Consider the following 25,724-nt stretch of genomic DNA (forward strand, 5'->3'; position numbering starts at 1 on the left):
TACAGATGAAGAAAGTGAGGGGCCAGTTAGTTAAATAACTTGTTCAGAATCATATGGTTTTTAAGTGGAAGAGCCATGATTCAGAAGAGACAGTCTGATTCTAAGTTTTGTAGTATTTTAAAATTTTTTGTGGTACAAGGTATTAAACCCAAGGGTGCTTGCTCTATCACTGAGCTACATCCCCAGCCCTTTTTAAATTTGAGGCAAGATCTTGTTTAGTTGCCCAGGATGGCTTTGAACTTGTGATCTTCTTGCCTCACCACCTGAGTAGCTGAGATTATAGGCGTGTACCCAGCTCAAGTTCTACACACTTAACCACGGTGTTTGAGTGTTTCTTAGTCTCAGAAATGGTGTGCATTTAAAGAATTTAAAAGATTATTTGATGGTTTTGCACTTAGTTTTTGTATTTATAAAAGTATGTATATTCCTTGCAGTGCTGGGGATTGAACTCAGGACCTTGTATATGCATCTATATATTTTTGGGTATCAGAGATTGAACCTTAGGGGTACTTAACTCTTTCTTAAATTTTGAGACAGGGTCTTGCTAAGTTTCTGAGGCTTCTGTCAAATTTGGCGATCTTTCTTCCTCAGCCTCCTGAGTTGCTGGGATTGTGAATGTATGCCACCATGCCCATTCTGTATTTATGTTTGACAGCATTGTCTGTGTCTTTAAGTATACGTATATCTGTTTTATTTTATTTTTTGATACTGGGGATTGAAACCAGGGCTACTTAACCACTGAGCCACATTTCCAGCTCTTTATAATATTTTATTTAGAGAAAGGGTTTCACTGAGTTGCTTAGGGTCTTGCTAAATTGCCAAGCCTGACTTTGAACTCATGATTTTCCTGCCTCAGCCTACTGAGTAGCTGGGATTACAGGCATATGTAATCACACCCAGCTTCCTTATAGTCTTCCTAAATTCACTTGTACCAGAGTTAATATTTGTCTCTCCTTATGGTTATTGAAATATTGTCAAAGCACTTTTAATTCTTCCTTGTAGAATATTGTCTTAGAGTTAGACCCATGTTCTATTTATAGCATTTTAGTAGTAATAAATTTTGTTGAATTGTGTACCATAATAAAATTTTCCCCCTATGAGGTGCTAAGTTCTTCAGTTGAAATGAAAAAGATATGGCTTGGTGTTTTTCTTCAGGTAACGCCCATTTTTTTCTTTTTTCCCTCCCATCTGGTTCAGATGATGAAATACCTGAAGAAGGGTCTGGAGATGGAGATTCAGAGGGACTGGGTCTTGAGGAATCTGATGAGGATGACACGAGTACTGCTGAGGAACAGTATTCTGCGGATGATGGGGAGAGCAGCCTGGCAGGGAGGAAGAAGAGTAGAAGCCTCTCTGCAGAAACACCAGGCTTCAGTTTCCAGAGCATTAGTGACTTTGAGAAATTTGCCAAGGGAATGGATGACCTTGGGAGCAGTGAGGAGGAAGAAGATGAAGAGGAAGAGAGTGGCATGGAAGAAGGTGATGGCGAGGAAGACGGGGAGGGTGAGAGTGAGGAAGACAGGGCTGGAGACAAGAGCAGTGAAGATGATGGTGTGGTGATGACCTTCTCCAGCGTCAAGGTTTCTGAGGAAGTGGAGAAAGGAAGAGCAGTGAAAAATCAGATAGGTCTGTATGTGGTTTTATTTGTTACTTGTTTTTCAGAAATATATGCATTTTTTTTAGATGTTGATGGGTCTTTATTTTATTCATTTATTTATATGAGGTGCTGAGAATCGAACCCAGTGCCTTGCACATGCTAGTCAAGCACTCTACCACTGAGCCACAACCTCAGCCCCAAAGTATATGCATTTTGGCAACTTTTTTTTGTTTGATTTTGGCTAGTCTGTCTCTTTGGTGTTCTTCCAATTAGTTTGTGACATGCCTCACTTACCCAAAGGCCTAAAGCCCTGTTCCACCATGCTTAGCCAGCCATTTCTGCACTGAGCTGCTTAGCTGGTTCTGCTCTAGTACTTGTGGCAACTGTGGAAGATTGAAGAGGAGAGTGTTTTCTTCTTTCCTTGGGCTTTAGATTTCCCTTTCTTATAGCAAATATTTGCTTCCAAGATTTGGAATTTATTTCCTAAAATAAAGAGTGTTTCCATGGCATGAAACTGATAAAGCTGTGTTGCTTAGAGACTGGTATGATTTCCTGTCCCTCCCCTATCCCTATTCCAGAATATTTTATAACTCAGAGGTGGGGTCCTCTTTTCTTCTTTCTTAGCACTGTGGGACCAGCTCTTGGAAGGAAGGATCAAACTACAAAAAGCTCTGTTGACAACCAATCAGCTGCCTCAACCAGATGTTTTTCCTGTTTTCAAGGACAAAGGTGGCCCAGAGTTTGCCAGCGCCTTAAAAAATAGTAAGATTACTTATCCCATATTGGGATACTTAGAAGCAACTACTGAGGCACATTGGGATATATTGGGATTAATGTAAAGAAAAAAGAGAATATTTTATTTTAATGATATTATAATATAGAACAGTGGTTTCTACTCTTCTAAAAATAACATTATGATCCATTTATCAAATGACACTTTTGATTAAAATGGATTGGTTGCTTGAGCCTTATCTAATCCACTTTCTTCTTGCCTGCTCTTGTCCCCATTCTCCCCTTGCTTTCTCAGTTGCTTCCTTTTTTGGAGCGGGGATTCTGGAGATTGAATTCAGGTGCACTCTACCACTTAGCTACATCCCTAGCCCTTTTTATTATTTTTTATTTTGAGATAGGGTCTCACTAGGCTGGCAATGAATTGTGATACTCCTGCCTCAGTCTCCATGCTGGCTTTTAAGTTACTTCTTTAATGCTTAGGGAATATTATTTGAAAACCCACTGGTGTAGAACAAAAGGCAGAGTATGAGTGATTAAACTCAGTTCATTCAAGTTGTTCGTATCATGTATTTAAAAGATGCCTTCCTTTGGGAGGTTTTTTAGAATAACATGCTAAAGTGATCTTAGATCTTCCTTTGGGTAGCAAAAAAGTGAGGATAAATGATGTCTGCAGAGGGAGGAATAAGTTTTGGGAAAAAATACTGAGCTATAAAGTCAGAAGAATTCTAAGGAGAAAAAGAATTTAGAGATTATTTGATTCCAAATTCCCTCATTTTACAGATGAGAGAACTGAGGCCTAGAGAAAATGACTTGCCCAAAGTTATAGAGCTTGTTCATGAATGGAGACAAAACTCCAGCTTTTCTGCCTCATGATCTAGGAGACTTCCTTCTACACCACACTGCCTCCTGTGTGCTCAGTGGCACTGAAGGACTGGGCATAGGGAGATTTGGGGTGAGTGTTCTGTGATTGGAATCACTATTTTGTATTTGCATGCTTGGACTTAGTATTTTCGTTTGCTCTTTAAAACTGAGATCCAGGGCTGGGGATCTCAGTTGGTAGAGTGCTTGCCTTGCTTGCACAAGGCCCTGGGGATCTCAGTTAGTAGAGTGCTTGCCTTGTATGCATGAGGTCCTGGGTTCGATCCCCAGTACCACAACAAAACAAAACAAAAACTGAGATCCAAGTCTGCTGACACACACCTGTAGTTCCAGCTGCCTGGGAGACTAAGCCCAGGGGTTTGAAGCTAGGGTAGGTCACATGGCAAGACCTCGTCTCAAAAATTTTTATAAAAACTTATGGAGTTAAGAATTGCAAGGGACCTTGGGAGGATATCTAATTTGACATCTGTCTCTACGTGGGACCACTTTAAACTGTTTAAAGTATGTGTATAGGATTTCTAGGAAAGGGAATTTTGTGAATGTTTAGTGTATAGGAGAATATCAGGTTTAATTTGGAATGACTTCCTAAGGTCCAGTTGTTAGTTTTTGTGTCCTGCCATGCTTGAAATCTGTTTTCTATGTGAAAAGTCTGGGCAATCCTTCCAAAACCCTCCTATATATCTATTGTGAGGGTGAGTCTTTTATACCCTGCCCCAGCTTTTCCTTCTTCCTCAAAAGAGATGATACATTGATGGTTTCACATTTTCTGAGATTTTTGGAGCACTTCTCTGTTATTTTTAATGCCCTAGTACCCTAATTTCTGGAATGCCTTTGAATGAGGTCTAAACTGCTCTGGATTACATATCTTAAATGTTTTATGATAAAGGTCTTTTCCATTTTGTTGTTCATTATTAGTCTTGCTTGAGTTTTATCTTTTTTTAAAAAACTTTATCTTAAAATATAGGTAGCTTAAGGGTTAGCATCAGGTATAATGGACACATTCTTACTCTTGGATACCACTTAGTTCCTTTAGCTATTGATCAATTAACTTTTATTTTATAATATTTCCAATCATTTTAGTCTGTCTTTTTTAGTATGTAACCAGTTGCCTCTTTGCCTCATTGGTGAACTCAGTTAATCTGACATTGCCTATTAATTTGACAGGTGGCTTGTGGTGGAAGAAGAAAGAAAAGCTTAGTGTCACGTTTTGAGAGGTTGGGGAGCTAATACCTAGAGTTTAGGGGTACTCAACCACTGAGCCACATCTCCAGTTTTATTTACTTATTTATTTTTTAATCTTGTTTTTAATTCTCAGCTTTATTTTGTATATTTTACATTTTATTTAGAGACAGGGTCTCACTGAGTTGCTTATTAGCCCTCACTTTTGCTGAGACTGGCTTTCAACTCACTATCCTCCTGTCTCAGCCTTCTGAGCTGAGGGATTACAGGTGTGAGCCACCATGCTTGGCTTGGCTACATTATTCTGGATTGCCAGTTTATACCATGTTAGGTAACTAGCTGATATGGAATATAAGCTAAATTTATACCAACTTCAGAAGAAACACTGGAACTTACTGTTTTTAATTACATCTCTTCATTTGTTTGGTCTTACAGGATAGACTACCTGGGTTTTGATTCCATCTCAGCAATGGATTAGCTCTGTGACCTTGGACAAGTTACTTCATAATAAAATGGGGATAATATGGTTATGAGGATTAAATGACAATCAATATAAAGCATTAACACAATGTCTGACACACATGATGCCATTAATGTTAGGTATTAGTATTATCTTTTTCTGCTAAAAGGCATTTGGCAATGTTCATGTAAATAGTCATAAGTGTAACTAACCATCATCCCCATTGTCTTCAGTGGTTTTTAAACTTTTTATTAGTATTCAGCTTCTCTGTATAATTTAAATTAAATTATAAATTAATTTATATTTATATTAGCTATTTGTTCTGGAAGGTAGGTAGTGTTATAGTGTGTATTTATAATTTGGTTTTGACCTCTCATAATACCATGGAAAGGTGGCTGAAGATTTTCTTATTGTCTAGCTGCATTCTTGCCTTCCTGAAATATTTACCTTACCTTGAAATATTTCCCTTTGGCTTTGATGATACTACAGATGCCATTTGGGTTCTCCTATCTTTCTGATCTCTTCTCATATTTTTCTTTTACCCTCTCACTGTAACTTCATTGCATTTAGAACCCTGTCCTTGGGTTGTGTTTTCTTAATATATATTCTCCTTGTACTACTATTTATTCTCATGTCCCTAACTATAGCTTCTAAAACAGCAGACTTCTAGCTATATTCTAGCACAGTAAACTCCTGAATGCCAAGTCATTGTACCTTTAGCTCCTTGAACTTCACTTTTTAGAAATCAAACAAATGTTTTCTTCGCTTTCTGCTTCTCCAATACATGCACTAAGTGCCTAGTTACCTTGGAGTTATTATGTTGATAATTAGAGCTCTTGGACCATGAAGTGATTTCAAAGACATTTTTAAAAAGATACCTGTGATCTCAGCTTCTTGGGAGGCTGAGACAGGAAAATCCCAAGTTCGAGGCCAGCCTTGGCAACTTACTGAGACCCTGTCTCAAAAATAAAAAAGGGGCCTAGTGAGGTGGCTCATGCCTGTAATCTAGCAGCTCAGGAGACTGAGGCAAGTTCAAAGCCAGCCTCAACAGTTTAACAAGGCCCTAAGCAACTAGTTAAGACCCTGTCTCTAAATAAAACACAAAATAGGGCTGGAGATCAGTGGTTAAATGCCCCTGGGTTCAATTCTTGGTACCAAAAAGTAAAAAAGGGGGCTGTGGGTGTAGCTCAATGGTAAAACACCCCTGGGTTCAATTTCCAGTAGTGTACCCACACACAAAAAATACATTGATTTTTTTTTTTTTTGGTGGGGGGAGGGAGGGGGGAGAGTGGGGTACCAGGGACTGAACTCAGGGGCATTTGACCACTAGGCCACTTGACCACTGGGCCATATTCCCTGTCCTATTTTGTATTTTTATTTAGAGATAGGGTCTCATTGAGTTGCTTAGCACTTTGCTGTTGCTGAGGCTGGCTTTGAACTTTCGATCCTCCTGTCTCAGCTTCCCAAGCTGCTGGGATAACATGTTCCACTGCATCCAACCATTCTTTGATATTTTAATGGCTATAAAAGTAGTAAGTCATGTAAATCTTAACAAAATTAAGGGATATTCCATGCCAAAGTACTTTTCCAATGAGGTTAGCTTTTCTGCTCTTTCTTTTTAACAAGTTCTTTATTATTAGGAGGTGGGCCTTTTATGTTGACGGCAATAATATGTAATGAAGAAGGCAAATTACTATGGAAATCTCTGTATGAATTATTTAAAAATTTTCACTATGGACTGTATCAAATCTATTTAAAAACAGAAACAATAGTAGAGTGAACCCCTGTATATCATCACCACTTAAACAATTAACTCATAGCCAATTTTATTTTATCAGTACTTATACTACCTTCTCCTGTTTCTGGATTGTTTGGAGAAAATGACAGATAACCTCTGGTTTTACCAGTAAATCTTTCAGCCTATATGTCTAAAACTTAAGAATTAAAAAAAAAAATCTTGATATCATTATCCCACATAGGAACATTAATAATAGTCTGGGGATATAGTTCAGTGGTACAGCACACTTGCTTAGTATGCATGAGGCCCTGAGTTCACCCCCAGTATTGAAAAAAAACAAACAAAAAATAACAGTAAGTTTTGTTTTGTTTTGTTTTTGTAATGGGGATTGAACCCAGGGCCTCATGCACACTCTTCACCACTGAGCCATATCCCTAGCTCTTTTTTAATATTTTATTTAGACACAGGATCTCACTGAGTTGCTTAAGGCCTTGCTAAGTTGCTGAGGCTGGCTTTGAACTGCTATCATCCTGCCTCAGCCTTCTGAGCTGCTGGGATTACAGGCATGTGCCACCACGCCTGGCTCAGTAGTTTTGTAATAAGCATGACTGATTTGGGTGGGTGGGAGAATTGAGAGCATTTCTGTAACCGGTACTCTTCTAGTGTCTTTTTCAGAGTTTGCTCTATAACTTTAAATAAAGTGATTAAGGAAAAGCTAAACTTTCACCATAATAAGTTGACCTTTTAGTGAATTGCATGTTATTAATGTATTTAATGAGATGCATTACCAACTGCAGTGAGCACCATGTTTCATTATAGGTCTAAAATGCAATATCATTAAAGACCTTTAGTGGAAACAATGGTTGACATTTTGATATTTCCCGTAAGCAAAACATCCAGGAACACAGTATAATGTAACATAAATGCAGAGGAAGTGTTAAAATTTTTTACTTGCCTAAGAGTTTAAAACAGATCCTACCATTAATAAAGTATATTTTCTTTGCTCCCCCTCATCTTTCTACTTCTAATTCATATTCACCCACTCGTCTCTCTGGCCCGTCCCTGAGAACCTAAGTTACTTTGACTTGAGTAGACTAACATTTTTAATGCTAATTTGGCCTCAGCATGGAATAGACACTTTAGAGAATGATGTTTTAAATTTTGAGTAAGTCGGGCAATTGTTGAGTTTTTTTCTTTACTTAAATTTATTTTATTTTGAGAAAGGGTCTCACTAAGTTGCTGAGGTTGGCCTTAAACTTGCCTGCCTCAGCCTCCTGTGTTGCTGAAATTACAGATATATGCTACCATGCCCAGCAGTCATGGAGCTTTAATAGATAATGTTTCTACTTTAGATTTTAAATGTTATTCAGTTAATTAATTTATTTGGTACTGAGGATTCAACTCAAACGTGCTTTACCACTGAGCTACATCTCTAGCTGTTTTTGTTTTTTGAGACAGGGTCTTGCTAAGTTATGGAAGTTCTCGCCAAGTTGTGATGGCTGACTTCAAACTTGTAGTTCTGCCTTAGCCTCCTGAGTTGCTGGGATTATAGGCACGTGCCACTACATCTGGCTCAATTTATTTAAAATGGCAGTATGTTCATGGGTTCAAAATTCAAAAGATACTAAATATTATACAGCAAAAATCTCTCCCTTGTATACCACCCTCTCAGTTCCCTATCCTGTAGGCAACCAATATTGTCAATGAAATCTGTTCCCCCCTTTTTAATTATAGTTACCTTAGGTGGCAGATCTTTGAAGCCCTATTTCAGAATTCTCTCAGTTAAACTTTATGGCTTCATAGCACAGTTCTCATGATCTATGGAACCCTGCAATTCTGTTACTTGGGATGGGTGTAAGTATTGCTTGGGGTAAAGATAGGTGCTTTGCAACCTTTTCCAAGTGTAGCATTGTGTAGGCATAAGGACCCTTATTTACTGCAGGCTTCATCTGTGGGGTAAGACTGAGCTTTTTGTTTCAGCTGATAGTTACCATTTATTTAAAATTTGTGTTCATTTTTTTGAGATGCTGGTGATCCAACACAGGGCCTTTTGTGTGCTAAGTACACTCTGTACCACTGAGTTACACCCCAATGCCTTATTTTAAAAATAGCTGTATTGGCCAGGTGTGGTGGTGCATGCCTGTAATCCCAGTGGTTTGGGAGGCTGAGACAGGAGGATTGTAAGTTCAAAGCCAGCCTCAGCAATTTATTGAGGCCCTAAGCAACTCAGTGAGACCCTGTCTCTAAATAAAATGTAAAAAGGGGCTGGAGATGTGGCTCAGTGGTTAAGTGCTCCTGGGTTCAATCCCCAGTACCTCCCCTGCCCCCCCCCAATTTTTTTTGCTTAGGGCCTCCTTAAGTTGCTGATGCTAGCTTTGAACTTGTGATCCTCTGCCTCATATTCCTGAGTCATTGGTATTATAGGCATGCGCTGCCACACCCAGCTTGGTCTTGAAGTTTGGATCTTCCTGCCTTAGCCTTTGGAGTTGCTGGGATTATAGTCATGCACCACCTGCACTTAAAAAAAAAAAAAAAAAAAAGGAACCATAAATATGAATTATTTTGTGAGCTTATTTTTTCTACTTAATATATAATTTCATGTCAGTATACTTATATACATGAGTATTTTCAGTGGCTACAGTGTCCCATTTTATAGATTTACTGCAGTGTATTTAAGTAGTCTGTATTGATGAATGTTTAGGTTTCTAGTTTCTTTCTTTCTTTTTTTTTTTTTTTTTTTTTTGGTGCTAGGGATTGAACCCAGAGTCTTGTGCATGCAAGGCAAGCTCTCTACCAACTGAGCTATATTCCCAGCCCCTGTTTTTTCTTCCTTTTTTTTTTTTAATTTGAAAAAGTATGTTTTGAAAAATATCCTTGTACGTACATATTTATATAATTTGTTTGAAAGTAGCAGTGTCCTATATAAATATAATGCAGAATATATGTGTAATTTAAAATTTTAGGTGGCGTTAAGAAATGTAGAAAGCAGGTTTATTGAAATTATTAATTTTAGTAATGTTTTTAACCCAATATATGACAATTATAATTTTAATATGCAATCAGTATACAAGTGTTAATGAGATAATTCAGCATTCTCTTTTTTATCTTAAGTCTTTGAAATAAAGAGTGTATACACTCTCTCTCTCTATTCACACACACACACACACACACACACACTCACACACACACACACACACACACACATATATACATGTGCATGCATTGATGGACCTTTGTTTTATTCATTTATTTATATGTGGTGCTGAGAATCAATCCCAGGGTCTCACACATGCCAGGCAAGTGTTCTACCACTGAGCCACAACCCCAGGCCTGAGTATTTACTCTTTTTACACTGTATCTCAATTTGGACTAACTGATTTTTTTTTTTTTTTTTGTACTGGGGATTGAACTCAGGGACACTCAACCACTGAGCCACATTCCAGCCTTATTTTGTATTTTATTTAGAGACAGGATCTCACTGAGTTGCTTTGCTGAGGCTGGCTTTGAACTCACAATCCTTCTGCCTGAGCCTCCCAAACTGCTGGGATTACAGGCATGCACCATTGTGCCTGGCTGTAGTAGCTAAATTTTGAGTGCAGAATGATCTCATGTAGGTCCTGGTAGTGTAGTTCAGTGATAGGGTATGTGCTTAGCAGGCTCTAGGAGGCCCTGAGTTCAATCATCACCACCACAAAGAAAAACCAACAAACAAAAAGCCCTGTGTAGCTAGTGGATACTGCATTGGTCTGCCCAGATCTATATTCCCTGCAAATATAGTTGCTGGAATAAGAATTGTACTCCCCCCACTCCTTCTTAGGCTTTTGGAATAAATTGGCCCTTAGAAGAATTGTAACAATTTAAATTCTCATCTGTAACATTTGTTTTCTTACACTCCTGCCACCACAGGGTGTTATTGATCTCTTATTTTTCCTAAAGTATATGTGGGAAATGAAGACAATCATTTCTTGATAACTTTCTGTGTGATATTTACATAATACCTGTTGACTTAGCATTGAAATATAAACACTGTTTGGTCTGTTTATAGAGAATGAGTTCTGTGTAGGAAGACTTTTGTTTCCTTTTGAGCTACTACTTTGTCCATTCTGGTTCACTGAGCATTTATATTATGTGGAGAGTAAGTTGATCACAGAGCAAATGTTTTTCCAAAGTAACAAATTGATGGAACCAGGAGAAGAGTGTTCCATTTTTTTTTTTTTTTTCCTTTTGGCATTATCCTAGGGATCAACCCAGGGCTCCCAGCATGGTAACCATGAAGTCTACCACTGAACTATACCCCCAGACCAAAGTATCTTAGAGTCCTGTTTAGTGATTCCACCTACCTTGAAAAGATGAGCCTTAGTTTGATCACAGAGCCATGAAAGCTAAGGACAGCTGAAAACTCCTGAAACAAGTCTGGTTGGAAAATTCATTTTACTGTTTAGGAGTTATGGTTTCTTTCTTTCTTTCTTTCTTTCTTTTTTTTTTTTTTTGTGGTACTGGGGATTGAACTCAGGGCCTTGTGCATGGGAGGCAAGTACTCTACCAACCAAGCTATGTCCCTAGGAGTTGGGATTCTTAGGAATGAGAATTCTCTTTGGCACCAGAAACATTTTTTAGCAAAAATACATTACTGATCTGGGGGCATAGCTCCATGGTAGAGCACTAGCTTCTAACACCATAAAAACAAAAGACAGTGAGCACTAGCTTCTAACACCATAAAAACAAAAGACAGTGATGTGGTGGATAATAAAGCAATCATAACTTATGGTATTGCCATAGTAGGATCACTCTTTACACTGTATTCTAAGTGAAACTGTATATGTCTTTCATTGTATATGGTAGCTCTTGATGTGTACATTTAATTATCTCAGATTTGTCTATATGTGCCTGGCCAAATGGAAAAGAGAAGGAGAAGCAGTTTTTATGGTACTAAGTAATTTTGCCTGCCATTTTATTCAGTGAGTGAATGCCCTGGAGTAAGCATGACATGGTAGGCAGAATCTTTTGTTGTCTCAGTTAAAGTTACAGCATGCAGTCTTTGTATGACATGCTCCTTAAATAAAATCATGTGTTTAATTGATGAAATAGCTTTATGTTTTATGTTTAAGGGGGAAAATAGGCAGTTTTGTACTTACTGAGAAATAGTACATCCACAAACTTAATGGATAATCAAGGAATTTTCCAAGTCATTTTGTCAGAATTTGATTTTTGTTTATGCTCAGATTTTAAAACCTAACTGCTGCAGCTAGGCACACGCCTGTAATCCCAGCAGGTTGGGAGGCTGAGGCAGGAGGATCGCAAGTTCAAAGTCAGCCTCAGCAAAAGTGAGCCGCTAAGCAACTCAGTGAGACCCTGTCACTAAATAAAATACAAAATAGGGCTGATGATGTGGCTTAGTGATCAAGTGCCCCTGAGTTCAATCCCCAGTGCCAAAAAAATTTTTAAAAATCCTAACTACTGAATAATATGCTCTCTATTTTTTTTTGTGTGTGTGTCTGTGTGTATGACTTATTGCCTATTTATAAATAGTTTTATTAAAACTGCACATGAATATTATAAATAATACAAAAGCATTCAGGAAGATAATACTCCTTATATTTAGTCTCATTCTGTTTCTCTTTTGCTTTTGTACTTTTAGATAATTTGTTCATGTCTCTATTTCCTTTCCTTTTTTGTTTTCCTTCCTTCCTTCCTTCCTTTCCTTTCCTTTCCTTTCCTTTCCTTTCCTTTCCTTTCCTTTCCTTTCCTTTCCCTTCCCTTCCTTTCCCCTTCCTTCCTTCCTTCCTGCCTTCCTTCCTGCCTTCCTTCCTTCCTTGTTAGGATCAAATTCATTCATGGCCTTGCACATGCTAGACAAGCATTCTGCTGAACTACATCCCCAGCCCTTTTTTATGATTTACTTTTTCTCTGATGTGAAAGACGGTATGTTGCTGACAGGTTAACTAAGAGGGGGATTAAGAATTGACCGTTTAACAATGTGGTGGTCATCTTGTGACTTGAGAGCAGTTTCAGTGGCATGGTAGGGATATAGGTTTGACTGGAATGGATTCAAGAGAAAATGGGAAAAAGATCTAAGACAGCATAGACAACTATTTCAAGAGATGTTGCTTTAAAGAGGACTAGAGAAATAAGACATCAGATGGTGGAGGATGAGGAGTCTAAAAAAAAAGAGGGGCTGGGGATGTGGCTCAAGCGGTAGCGCGCTTGCCTGACATGCGTGCGGCCTGGGTTCAATCCTCAGCACCACATACAAACAAAGATGTTGGGTCCGCCGAAAACTAAAAAATAAATAAAATATTAAAAAAAAAAAAAAGATTACAGATCAGGGCTGAGAGTATAAAAAAAAAAGAGGTGTTTTGTTTATTTTTAGGATGGGAGAGATAACAGTATGTTTGTATATTGATATGAATGACCCAGCAAAGGGGAACTTGGTGATGCAGAAGAGGACATCTGCTATAGCAGTGTCCAAGAGCAGGTAAGCAATGATAGGTCAAGTGCACCAAAAGGGTACAGTGTGGATAGTTTAACTGTAGTGACAGGTGGGAAGATCATAAATAAATAGACACAGATGGGAAGAAGTCTGAAAATTCTCCTTTGGTTGTTTCATTTTCTTTTTTGAAGAAACCAAGGTCATTATGAATGTGGGAATGGGGAGGAAGTAGGGAAAACTTTGAAAGATATGAAATAGTTATTCCACTACATTTTTGCTCACTGCCCTGCAACTGTAACTAGGACTTCAGTGCTTTATACAAATGTTGACCGACTGAGTTAGAAACCAATGAACTACATTACGCTACTACTACTATGTAAATAAGGTATAATAACAGGACAGGGAAGAATTGGAAAACTATATATTTTTTTCCTGTGTGTTCAGAGTCATGGTTTATAGAGCACTCAAAAAACATTCCTAGTTTATTTACATTCCTGGTTCCTAGTTCATGTAGGTCTTTTATTACTCTCTATATGTTGTTTAAAAGCATGCTGTATTTTAGTTTTCTAGTTTTGAACTATTTATGTATTATCACTTTTTCTTAAGTTTTCTAATTTTCTTTTTTTTTTTTTTTCTTCTTGTAGCTCATTTTGTCATCTCAGTCTTTCTTTCCAAATGTGAAATTATGCATCTCTTCTGTCAGATTTTTCCAGTTTGAGCTGGTTGTTCTCTTGGAAGTGATACATGGTTATACTCTTGGGATTTCCTTTCATGCTTTTCTAGGATGGTGCTACTGCTTTTAGGTCTCTTATCTTCCTTTATCGAAGGTAGCCAAACATATATGGAGAGTAAATTATCTGAGTTCTATGGGGGTTTTTGTTTTGTTTTGTTTTGATTCTGGGGTTTGAACCCAGGGACATTCTACCACTGAACTATATCCCCATCCCTTTTTATATATCTATTTTTTATTTTGGTTTTCTAAATGTAGGTTGCTGAGGCTGGCCTCAAACTTACCATCCTCCTCCCTCAGCCTCCTGAGTTTCTGTCTTTACAGGTGTGTGTCACTGTACCTGGCTTTTCCTGAGTTCTTGCAGGTTAAAAATTGATTGGCCCTATTCTTCATCAATATATTTGGTTGATTTTGTATGCATTTCTAGGTTGATCATTACTTTCTTAGAGTTTGAAATTATTGCCCTGTGTTACTTTCTTATTGTTGCTGTAACAACAAAAGCTTGGTGACTAACATCACAAATTTATTTTCTTACAGTTGTGGAGGGCTGTGTTCTTGGAGGCTCTAAAGGAAAGTCTGTTTCCTTGCCTTTTCTAACTTTCAGAGGTGACCTGTGTTCTTTGGCTTATGGTCCTTTCCTTTTGTAAAAACTAGCAATTCCGGGGCTGGGGATGTGGCTCAAGCGGTAACGCGCTCGCCTGGCGTGGGTTTATGGGGTGCTGGGTTCGATCCTCAGCACCACATAAAAATAAAATAAAGAGGTTGTGTCCACCAAAAACTGAAAAATAAATATTAAAAAATTCTCTCTCTCTCTCTCTCTCTTTAAAAAAACAAAAAACAAACAAACAAAAAAACTAGCAATTTCATCCCTCCAGTCTTTCCTTTTCTGACTTGTACATTTGCACTACATCATTAATCACATTGGGCCTACCCAGCTAATCCAGGATAATCTTTCCATCTCAAGATCCTTAACATATTTACAAAATTCTTTTTACCCTATTCACAGGTTCTGGGGATTAGCATATAAGTAGCCTTGCAGGACCTTTATTCACCCTAACACATGCCCTAGTATTATCTACCATCCAGGTGTTTGCATTGAAGAGGTAGTTGTGGGCCCGAATCTCATTCCTTTGTGGTAGACTTGTTTTTGCTCTCCTACAAAATGTTTGGAATCTTCTCTTTATTCTTGGTTTTCTAAATGTAAGTAATTTTTAATTAATTATGTTGAGTACTTACTGAATCCTTTTAGTGTAAAGACTGGAGTGCTTCAATTTTGGGGGAAATCTCTAATATTTCTTTGATAACTTTCTCTTCTTCATTTACTTTTGCTCTCTCTCAGATTTTAAATCTGGATTGGTATTGTATCTCCTATATGTTCTTTAAAATTTTTCATCTTTTTGTGATTTTTTATGTCTGTGTTCACAGGATTTTGAATTGGATTTCCATGTGGGAGTAGTGGTTGTTGTTTGTTTAAGTGCTGGGAGTTAAGCCCAGGGCCTGTCATACACTATGCAAATGTTCTACTTGTAAGCTTATGCCAGCCTTTCCAGTTTTTCTTTATTTTTTGCAATTGTAGTTTGAATCTCAGAGAGGTTTTTAATTTTCTGAATGTTCCTTTTCTGTATAATTAATTATACTTAGAGTAAATTATGATTTTGTGTGTGGATTTTTTTGTTTGTTTGTTTGTTTTATGGTGCTGGTGATTGAACCCAAGAACACTCTACCACTGAGCTACATCCTCAGCTTTATTTTATTTTATTTTATTATTTTTTTAATTTTTAATTTTGAGATGCAGACTCACTAAATTGCTGAGGCTGTCCTCAAACTTGGTATCCTCCTGCCTTACTGTCCAGAGTAGCTGGGATTACAAGTGTGTGCCACTGCATTTAGTTAATTATTTAAAGCCTTTTTATTTTATAATCATTTTAGTTCCTAGAGTTGTTCCTGTTACCATGAGCTTTTTGTTTTTCTTGAACTTTTTCCTTTTCTTTAAATTTCTATTCAAGTTATACATACATATAAAGAGTCAAATGATTCTCCAAAACTGTTAGAAAAAGAAGTTTGCTGCTTGTGTGTGCCATCCCTTGCCTTAGACTACTTTCTGAAGCCACAACTATGTTTTCAATAATTTTATTGTATTTTTTGAGTGCATGAATTTCTCTTTATATTTCTAGTTAAAATTGTTTGTTTCCACCTGTTTTTTTAGTTTTAGGCATTATCTGTTGACTCCCCAATATGAAAATGAAAATTTTAGCTATCGTCTGTTATCTGTCTTATGTACTTTCTGAATATGTTGCTAATTTGCTCCTTCATGGTTATATGTTCCAGTTTGGTTAAATCATGATTCAACGTCTACATTATCATGTCTACATAAGTACTATTCACAATTGAGCCATATAGTCTATGTACTGTATTATTTTTCCTTTCCCATGCACTTTTTTTGTTTTTGTTTTTATTTATTTATTTTTTTTAAATATTTATTTTTTTAAAAAATATTTATTTTTTTAGTTGTAGTTGGACACAATACCTTTATTCCATTCATTTATTTTTATGTGGTGCTGAGGATCAAACACAGGGGCCTGTGCATGCTAGGTGAGTGTTCTACTGCTGAGCCACAATCCTAGCCCCTGTTTTTATTTTTTAATGGGACTGAGAATTGAAGCTAGGACTTGGCACCTGCTAGGCAAGTATTCTACCACGGAGCTACCTCCCCAGCCCATTTTATTTTGTATTTTGAAACAGGGTCTTTTCTCTGTTGTCCAGGCTGGCCTTGAATTTGCAATCCTTCTGTCTCAACTTCTAGTACTGGGATTACAGGTGTGCACTACTGTACCTGGCTCATCATTTTGTTTTCTAAAATTAGTAATTATTACATTTTTATTTAGTTTTACTGTAATAATTCAAGCCCAAACTTTCTCCAGTTGTCTAAATCTCCCCTCAAGATTTCTATTGTAAGTCAGGTGTGATGGCCTCTAGTCCTAGCTACTCAGGAAGCTGAGACAGAAGATGCACTTGAGGCCAAACCTGGGCACATAGTAAGATCTTGTCTCAAAAAAACCCAAAACAAAACAAAAATCAATTGCATCAAATATTTTGCCAGAGTATCTTCCTGAAGTGTTTCCCAGATCCTTGACCCACCCTGATATGGTCTCCTCACCTTCTGAGGAACCAATTGTCATGCTGGAATCTCCCTTACTGTCATCTTGAGACTTGCTTTAGCTTTTTGCTTCTGTGTTTTTTTTTTGTTCCAGAATCTTTCTTGGCCACTCTCATATTTTAGTGATACATATCCTCTTACTGCTTACTGAGAAAGGGTGGAAGGGAGGTGATTTTTTTTTTTAAAGGTTTTAATTACCTGAAAATAATATGTCATCATGATGGATTGGTTGCATATAGGATTCTATAGGATATTCCATTGCCTTTCAGATTCTAAAGTTGCTATTGACAAATCAGAAGCCATTCTGATTCCTGATGTACTTTTTTTTTTTTTCTTAATTTCTGTTTTTTTTTTTTTTTAATTATTTATTTATGTGGTGCTGAGGATCAAACCCAGGGCCTTGCACATGCTAGGCAAGTGCTCTACAGCTGAGTCACAACCCCAGCCCAATTTCTGGGGTTTTGTTTGTTTGTTTGTTTTCTCCCTTTTTGGAAGGTTCGTTTTTATAAAACAGAATTCTGAAATTTCATGATGATACACCTTGATACATATCTGTTTTCATATCTCCATACAGGATACTTGGAAGATCTTTTAATCTAGAAACTCATCTTTTGGTCCTGGTTTTTTTTTTTTTTTTTTTTTTTTTTTTTGAAATTGTTTTGTTTTCTTTCTTCCTACTGTTTTCTGTTTTTACTTTTTTGGAAAGCCTTTTTTTTGGTAGTAGGCTGGTGGTAGGCTGTTAGAGTAGGCTCTTCTCTTTTTCTTTCTTCAGTTTTTCACCACCCCTCCCCCTACTTTCCAAGAAATTTCCTCACCTTTCAAACCCTTCCCTGGAATTTTTAAAATTTCTTCTATCACATTTTGATCTTATTTCTTTAAGGATATACACGATATATATTTTCTGAGGTATCTTACTGCATACTTTGTTTCCCATCAAGCTGCTTTTTTCTTTTTCTTTAATCCCTATGTAACAACTTAGATCATTTTTCTTAGAAATGTGATGATCCTTTGGTCTGTTGATTATTTTTTCTTTTTCTTTCTTTTTTTTTTTTTAGAGAGAGAGGAAATTTTTTTTTTAATATTTATTTTTTAGTTTTCGGCAGACACAACATCTTTGTTTGTATGTGGTGCTGAGGATCAAACCCGGGCCGCACGCATGCCAGGTGAGCACGCTACCGCTTGAGCCACATCTCCAGCCCTATATTTTTTCTTTTTAATTCCTTTTGAAGTCCTTAGGATTAAACCCAAAGGCCCTCTACCACTGAGCTATATCCCCAGCCCTTTTATTTTATTATTTTAATTTTTTTTATTGGTTGTTCAAAACATTACAATGTTCTTGACATATCATATTTCATACATTCCCAGCCCTTTTTATTTATTTATTTATTTTTTGTGGGGGATACAGGGTGGTTGCACTCAGGGGCACTCAACCACTGAGCCATATCCCCAGCCCTATTTTGTATTTTATTTAGAGACAGGGTCTCACTGAGTTGCTTAGCAGCTCACTTTTGCTGAGACTGGCTTTGAACTCGTGATCCTCCTGCCTCAGCCTTCCAAACTGCTGGGATTATAGGTGTGCATTACCATGCCCAGCTCTTTTTATTTTATTTTAAGACAGGTTTTGCTAAGTTGCAGAGGCTGGCCTCAAACATGCCAACTTCCTGCCTCAGCCTCCTGAATCACTGGGGTTACAGGTGCATGCCAATGTGCCTGGCTCTTTGTTGATTTTTTAACATATACTACCAAAAAGGTGATTAGGAGTTTTGTATGTTTAGATGGTACTTTTTATCTATGGTTTCCACTGTCAGGTGATCTATCTGGGCCATTTCGGGGAGCCCTCAATGTCAGTATCCTTATATCTTTGCTTTTTTATGGGTTCATAATCACTGAAGGTCTTCTGGTATCCTTTCTGGCTGCCAGTATTCTAGGAAGTGAGTAGGCTGGGGATCTCTGTAACTTTTAACTTATTTTCCTCTTCTTTTTTTTTTTTTTTTTCTTTCATTGTCTTATGGTCTTTGTGGGGGTAGGGGGTTAGGGGCAACCTGGGGCCTCACACATGCTGGTTAAGTGTCCTACCACTGATTTATACCCTCAGTCCTTTTCCTGTTTTTTGCTTTTTGTTTTGTTTTGTACTGGAGATTGAACCCAGGGGCACTTAACCACCGAGCCACATCCCCAGCCCTTTTTTATATTTTATTTAGAGAGAGGGTCTTGCCAAGTTTCTTTAGGACCTCACTGAGTTGCTGAGGCTGGTTTTAAATTTGTGATCCTCCTATCTCAGCTTCCTGAGTCACTGGGATTACAGGTATGCGCCATCACACCTGGCTCCCCCCCCACCCCCCTTTTTTTTTTTTTTTTTTGGTGCAGGGGACTGGGGATTGAACTCAACCCCTGAGCCACATCCCCAGCCCTATTTTGTATTTTATTTAGAGACAGGGTCTCACTGAGTTGCGTAGTGCCTCATCATTGTTGAGGCTGGCTTTGAATTTGTGATCCTCCCAAGCCACTGGGATTACAGGTGTGCATCAGCTGTCTCCTGTTTTTAATATAATGTGTTTGCCCCCAACAGTATTCGGTATCCCCTTTTCCAGAGGTCTTCTGTTTAAATCTATTATGGTTTGGGTAAAAAGTGTCGCCCAAAGACTCATGTGTTAGGCTTGGTCTCAACAGCAATGTTCATAGGTGGGACTTGTGGGAAGTGATTTGTTCATGAAGGCTCTGATCTCATTAGAGGATTAATTCATTGATTAATAATTTGATGACAGAGGAACATGGTGGAATTCATAGGATGGGGGTGCCTAGTTGGAGGAAGTAGATCACTGGGTGTGTTCTCTAAAAGGGTATTTCTTGTCCTTGGTCTTTGTCCCCTCTTCCTCCTAGGAGCCAAAATAAGTCTTTCTTCCTTTAAAGTGTTATGTCAGTTTGGTCACAGCAACAAAAAACTAATACAAATTCTCTTCAAAGGACAAACTTCTAAACTTCTGTTTAAATCAGGGAGGGCATCTGGTATGCTAGCTATTATTTTCAACCCTGCCTTCATTTCTTCTAAAGGTGCTGGCACTGCCAGTTCCGGAGTTGGCTGGGGTTGTGTTTCCAGGATGTAAGTGGGATTGCTTTTCATTTTTCTTCACTACCAACACCAGAGTCATCTTGCTTAGGTTTGTTAAGTTAGTTATTATTTGTCCATTGCCTTTAAAAACAAAACAAAAAACCCACTATTTTATTGAGGGTAAGTGACACATTGTAAATTGCACATATGTTCAGTGTATAATAGACATCTGTGTACACCAGTGGAACCATGACCACACTTTAGATAATGAACATAGTCCTCATCCCCAGATGTTTCCTCAGCATCTTTGGAAACCTCCCCTCTTGCCCCTCAGCATCTGTAGGCAACCACTAATCTGCTTTCTATCACTATAGGTTATTTTTTTTTCCCCTCCTTTTTTTTTTTTTTTGCAGTATGGGATTGAACCCAGGACGAGGTAAGCAATCTACCCCTGAGCTACGTCCCCAGCCCTTTTTTTTTTGAGACAGGGTCTTACAAATTTGCTGGCTTCAAACTTGCAATCCTACTGCCTCAGACTCTGAGTTGTTGCGATTATAGGAGTGTGCCACTGCACTGGGCCAGGGATCAAATCCCCGGGGTTTTCCACATACTAGGCAGTTGCTCTACCATGGAGCCACACCCTCGACTTCATAATTTTATATAAATGAAATCATACAGTTTGCATTCTCTTTTATCTTTCACAGAGCATTATTGCTTTGAGCTTCTTTTCTTTTATTTTTTGTACTGGGGATTGAACCCAGGGGTGCTTAACCACTGAACCACATCCCCAGCGCCCCCCCTCCTTTTTTTTTTAATTGTCAGTAGATCTTTATTAATTTATTTACATGTGGTGCTGAGAATCGATCCCAGTGCCTCACACATGCTAGGCAAAGGCTCTACCACAGAGCTACAATCCAAGCCCCTCCCAGCCCTTTTTTATATTTTATTTTGAGACAGGCCTTGCTAAGTTGCTGAGGCTGGCCTTGAACTCGAAATTCTCCTGCCTCAGCCTCTGGACCCCTCAGGATTACAGGCATGTACCACTATCCCTGGCTACTTTGGGTTTACTCTATGCTTTCTTGTGTGATGAATCCATTGCCATTTATTTATTTATTTATTTATTTATTTATTAGTTATAGATGGACACAATATCTTTATTTTATTTTTATGTGGTGCTGGGGATCGAACCCAGGGTCTCATGCATGGTAGGCAAGTGCTCTACCTCTGAGCCACAACCCCAGCCCCATAGAATTCATTGCCTTTTGTTGCTAAATAGTATTCCATTGTATGGCTATACCATAGATTGTTTTCTTTCCAGTTTGTTATAAATAAAGCTACCACAAAATTTGTATGCATATTTTTCTATGGCTATAAACTTTTTATTTCTCTTGGTGAACTAAGAATGGAATGGTTCGGTCCTATGTTAAGTATGTTTAACTTTTTTTTTTTTTTTTGGTACTAGGGATTGAACTCAGGATCACTCGACCACTAATCCACATCCCCAGCTCTATTTTGTACTTTATTTAGAGGCAGAGTCTCACTGAGTTGCTTAGTGCCTGGCTTTTGCTGAGGCTGGCTCTGAATTTGCAATTCTCCTGTCTCAGCCTCCCCAGCCGCTGGGATTACAGGCTGCGCCACCCCAGCCCAGCTGTTTAACTTTTAAATTAACTGAGATGACTATTTCCAAAGTGGTTCTACCATTTTACAGTCCCACTAGCAGTGTGTAAGAGTTCTGGTTGTTCTACATCCTCATAAACACTTGGTCTGGTCAATGGCTTTTCTTTTTGGGGGTCGGGGGGTTGGTACTAGGGATTGAACCAGGTGTGCTCTACCACTGAGCTACATCCCCAACTCTTTTTATATTTATTTTATTTTTTTGGTACCAGGGATTGAACCCATGGGCGTGTGCTACTATTCCATCTTATGTTTTATCTTTAAGACATTGTGTTGCTATGTTGCCCAACTTGGCCTCAAATATGTGATTTTCCTGCCTCAGCATCCCAAGTTGCTGGGGTTGCAAGCACAAAGCCACTGCACCCAGCTCTGATCAATCTCTCTCTCTCTTTTTTTTTTTTTTTTCCTTAGAAGAGAATTTTTTTAATATTTATTTTTCAGTTTTCGGTGGACACACATCTTTATTTTTTAAATTTTTATATGGTGCTGAGGATCGAACCCAGTACCTTGCGCATGTCAGGTAAGAGCGTTACCACTTGAGCCACGTCCCCAGCCCCTCTGGTCAATCTCTTTAATATTAGACATTTGAATTGACTTTGTACATTATATACCTGCGTTGCAATCATCTTTCATTCTTTTTCCTTTCTTTGAGGTTTATTCCTTTAAAAAATATTAATCAGTAGAATATAATATAAAGTTCAGAAATAGAGCTCCACAAATATAGGCAATATAAAAGTATAAAGTGTTTTGAAAAAAGTGCATGAGAGCATATATGTGACTTTGGGTTGGGCAGAGTTCTTAGATACCATATCAAAAGCACAATGTGTAAAAGAAGAAAGTAGTGTTTGTGCTAAGTCAATTATAATCTTTTGTTCTATAAAGATGTGTTAACAGGGGCTGGGGTTGTGGCTTAGCCGTAAAGCGCTTGCCTAGCACGTGTGAGGCCCTGGGCTCGATCCTCAGCATCACATAAAAATAAATAAATAAAGTAAAGATATTGTGTTCAACTACAACTAAAAAATAAATATTTTTTTTAAAAAGATATGTGTTAGCAGAATTAACAGACACGCAACAGATTGGGAGGAAATTTTTCAAGTCACATATCTGACAAGGTCTTGTGTCCAGAATATATAAAGAATTCTCAAAAATGGGCAAAAAACTTGAATAGACACCTTATCAAAAAAAGAGGATACAGGATGGCAAATGTGCACACGAAAAGATGTTTAGCTTAATCATAATCATTAATCATCAGTGTTGAGGGAGAAATAGATTAAAACATCCACTTTACTGTTAACATATGGCAAAAAAACACACCTGACAACACCAAGTGCTAAAAGAATGCAGAAACCTGGAATAGTTATATCTGGTGGAAATATAAACAGTACAGCCATTTTGAAAAAAAAAAAAGTTTAGAAGTCTTCTTCTGAAGTTTACTCCATATATTTACTAGATGATCCTGATTTAACAGTCCTACTCTTAGATCTTCCTCAAGAAGTGAAAATGTGTTCACACAAAGATTTGTACATGCATGTTCACAGCAGGATTATGCATAATCAGCAAAACTGGAAATTGTCCAGATGTCCTTCAAACAAATTAGGTAAATGGATAAACAAATTGTGGTATATTACTCTGCAATAAAGAGGAATAAATCTCAACGGTATTATGCTACGTGAAAGATGTCAGTCTCAAATGGTTATACACTTTAAAATTTCACTTATGTAACATTCTGGAAAAGGTAAGACCACTGGGTGGAGCATAATCAGTTGCTAATACAGGTTGGAGTGGGGGAAGGGTTTGACTACTAACAGGCAGCCCAGCTTTCTTTGTCTCTTGTGAGTTTCCATTTTCTTCTCCATAAGTCTTGTTTCCTTGGAGTGTTTGCCACCTGTTTTCCACTGGTTCACTGTTGAACTTGGCTTGATTGTGAACATTTTGCTTGGGGGGGCGGTAATAAGCATTTGTTTGCTTATTCTCAGGTAACTCTGGGGATATTTATTATGGTAATGGATACATGATACAGTGCTTCTAGGGATAGAGGAATGGGCTACATCAACCTATATTGTCATTTTTGCTTGAAATATATATTTCTTTGATACCTTACCTAGAAGAGAATAATAGATTACACGGAGCTTCTGGATTTTGATGTGAGTTAGAACTGAAAAATGAGATGTCTTTAAACTCTTTTTCCTTCTCTCTTTGATAAGTGATATAATGTGGTTTGGACACTCAGAGATTCCTGAGATTCTAGGTTCTGGTTGATGATTTACTGCAAAATTGCTTATAAATTGAAGTAGAAAATGTTTTGCAGACCTGGCAGCTTTCTGGCTTCACACCCATTTGTCACCCAGCATTTCCCTTTGTGTATAGAACAAGAATTAATTAGGCTGCACTGCAGGAAAAGTTTATGGCTATAATTTATATAGGATGAATTTTTTTTTTAAAGAGACAGCATTGTTTTGTTACACCTATATACATATAAGTGTGTGTGTGTGTGTGTGTGTGTGTGTGTAAAGTGGGCTTTTTTCCCCCCCTCAAAACAGTATCTGTAAGCTTCTGGAGTAAACATTTTTCTGCTTAATGCAAGATGGTGGTGGAATAGATGCTTTTATGGTGATTGCTTTCTGAATTAAACTGTTGGATTTTTTTGTTCAGTGTTTTTTAATTCATTGTGTACTAGGGAGAGCACTCAGGTGTAGGTTTGCATTTTAGACATTGGTCAGACTTGTCTGGTTTTCCAGAGCTTTGTATTCTTTGGGTCTCTTGCAAGACTTGGGATTCTGTCTTTCTTAGGGTCTTGCTCATTCAATTAATGTTTTCATAATCAATGCAAGTCAGAACTTGCAATTTGTTCCTGATTTGCACATTAAAGAGCTCCATTAATTAAGAATCCTGGTGTTTGGCATGTTCCCGCAGGATCTGTGCATTATTTACATGGTGAAAGTGCAAGATGCAAGTTCTCAGTTGTAGTGGCAATTGCAGTTAATCCTGCTTTTTCTTTCTTTCTTTTTGCTTGTGAATAACAATTATTTCACAACTCATTGAAACTCCTTAGGGACACATTGTACTAAAATAGGAACAAATGATCCAAATGAGAGGGTGATGGTAAAAGAGTAGAAAGTAAATTCTTTGTTTAAAGGGGAAAAACAAAGTCCCAGAAAATGTAGAATTTATGTGTTTTTTTTTTTTTTTTTTGATTCTTTCTCTTGGCTGAATATAAAAAGGGTGATAGTGTTCAGTTTTAGTTGTTTACTCTGAATTTGCAGGTCTCCTCCCACCCCCCATAATATTGTACTTCATTTTGAAGTTGCCTTTTATAACCCAAATGATCCCAGAAATGGACACAAACATAGCCATATGCTTCTGTCAAGTGAGCTTTTTCATGAAATCACTTTTCAGGGGTGTTTGGGTTCTGTTACCATTTCTTTTGGAAGCTTTGGTCTAAACCAGTGGTGGTGTCCATCTTGATGTGTGAGAGGGTATAAAATGCAAGAAATGTGAAATCAAATCACTAGTTCAGCAGGTTCTTCCTTTCTAGTTTTATCATGTCTAATGTTTATCTTCTCATAGTTTCCTAGTACTGGTTGGTCTGTCTTCAAAAATACCATGAGAAACTGCAAGGCATTTTCTGAAAGAATGGAGACATTTTTCCCCCTGATATTTATGAAACTTGTGAGGAATTTTATGGGTCTTGGCTTATGTGCTCTTCCATTATGTTAAAAACATAAATATTTCGTAATATATCTTTTCTTAAAAATTGTAAACTGGGGCTGGGGCTGTAGCTCAGTGGCATAGCACTTGCCTAGCATGTGTGAGGCACTGGGTTCAATCCTTAGCACCACATAAAAATCAATAAACAAAATAAAGGCATGCTGTTCATCTACAATTCCAAAAACATTTTTTAAAATGTAAACAATGGGGCTGGGGGTGTGGCTCAAGCGGTAGCGTGCTCGCCTGACATGCGTGCGGCCTGGGTTCGATCCTCAGCACCACATACAAAGATGTTGTGCCCGCTGAAAACTAAAAAATAAATATTAAAAAAGGTTCTCTCTCTCTCTCTCTCTCTCACTCACTCTCAAAAAAATAAAATAAAGTAAAATAA

At 37.8% G+C, this 25,724-nt stretch overlaps 1 protein-coding gene and 1 non-coding gene across 3 annotated transcripts in view; one reads left to right on the plus strand and one right to left on the minus strand.

Moving 5' to 3' along the window:
- Aatf (apoptosis antagonizing transcription factor) overlaps positions 1-25,724 on the plus strand; it is a 106,898-nt gene that overhangs the window by 2,314 nt on the left and 78,860 nt on the right. For both annotated transcript variants that reach the window (XM_076870225.1, XM_076870226.1), the window contains exons 3-4: positions 1,198-1,626; positions 2,222-2,359. In XM_076870225.1, coding sequence (XP_076726340.1) covers positions 1,198-1,626; positions 2,222-2,359 — 567 coding nt within the window. The remainder of the gene's footprint in view (positions 1-1,197; positions 1,627-2,221; positions 2,360-25,724) is intronic.
- On the minus strand, positions 21,119-21,191 carry Trnag-acc (transfer RNA glycine (anticodon ACC)). Its single transcript has one exon. It is a non-coding gene; the product is annotated as a tRNA-Gly (tRNA).

Source organism: Callospermophilus lateralis, chromosome 11 (genome assembly GCF_048772815.1).
Source record: "Callospermophilus lateralis isolate mCalLat2 chromosome 11, mCalLat2.hap1, whole genome shotgun sequence".
NCBI classification, from domain to species: domain Eukaryota; kingdom Metazoa; phylum Chordata; class Mammalia; order Rodentia; family Sciuridae; genus Callospermophilus; species Callospermophilus lateralis.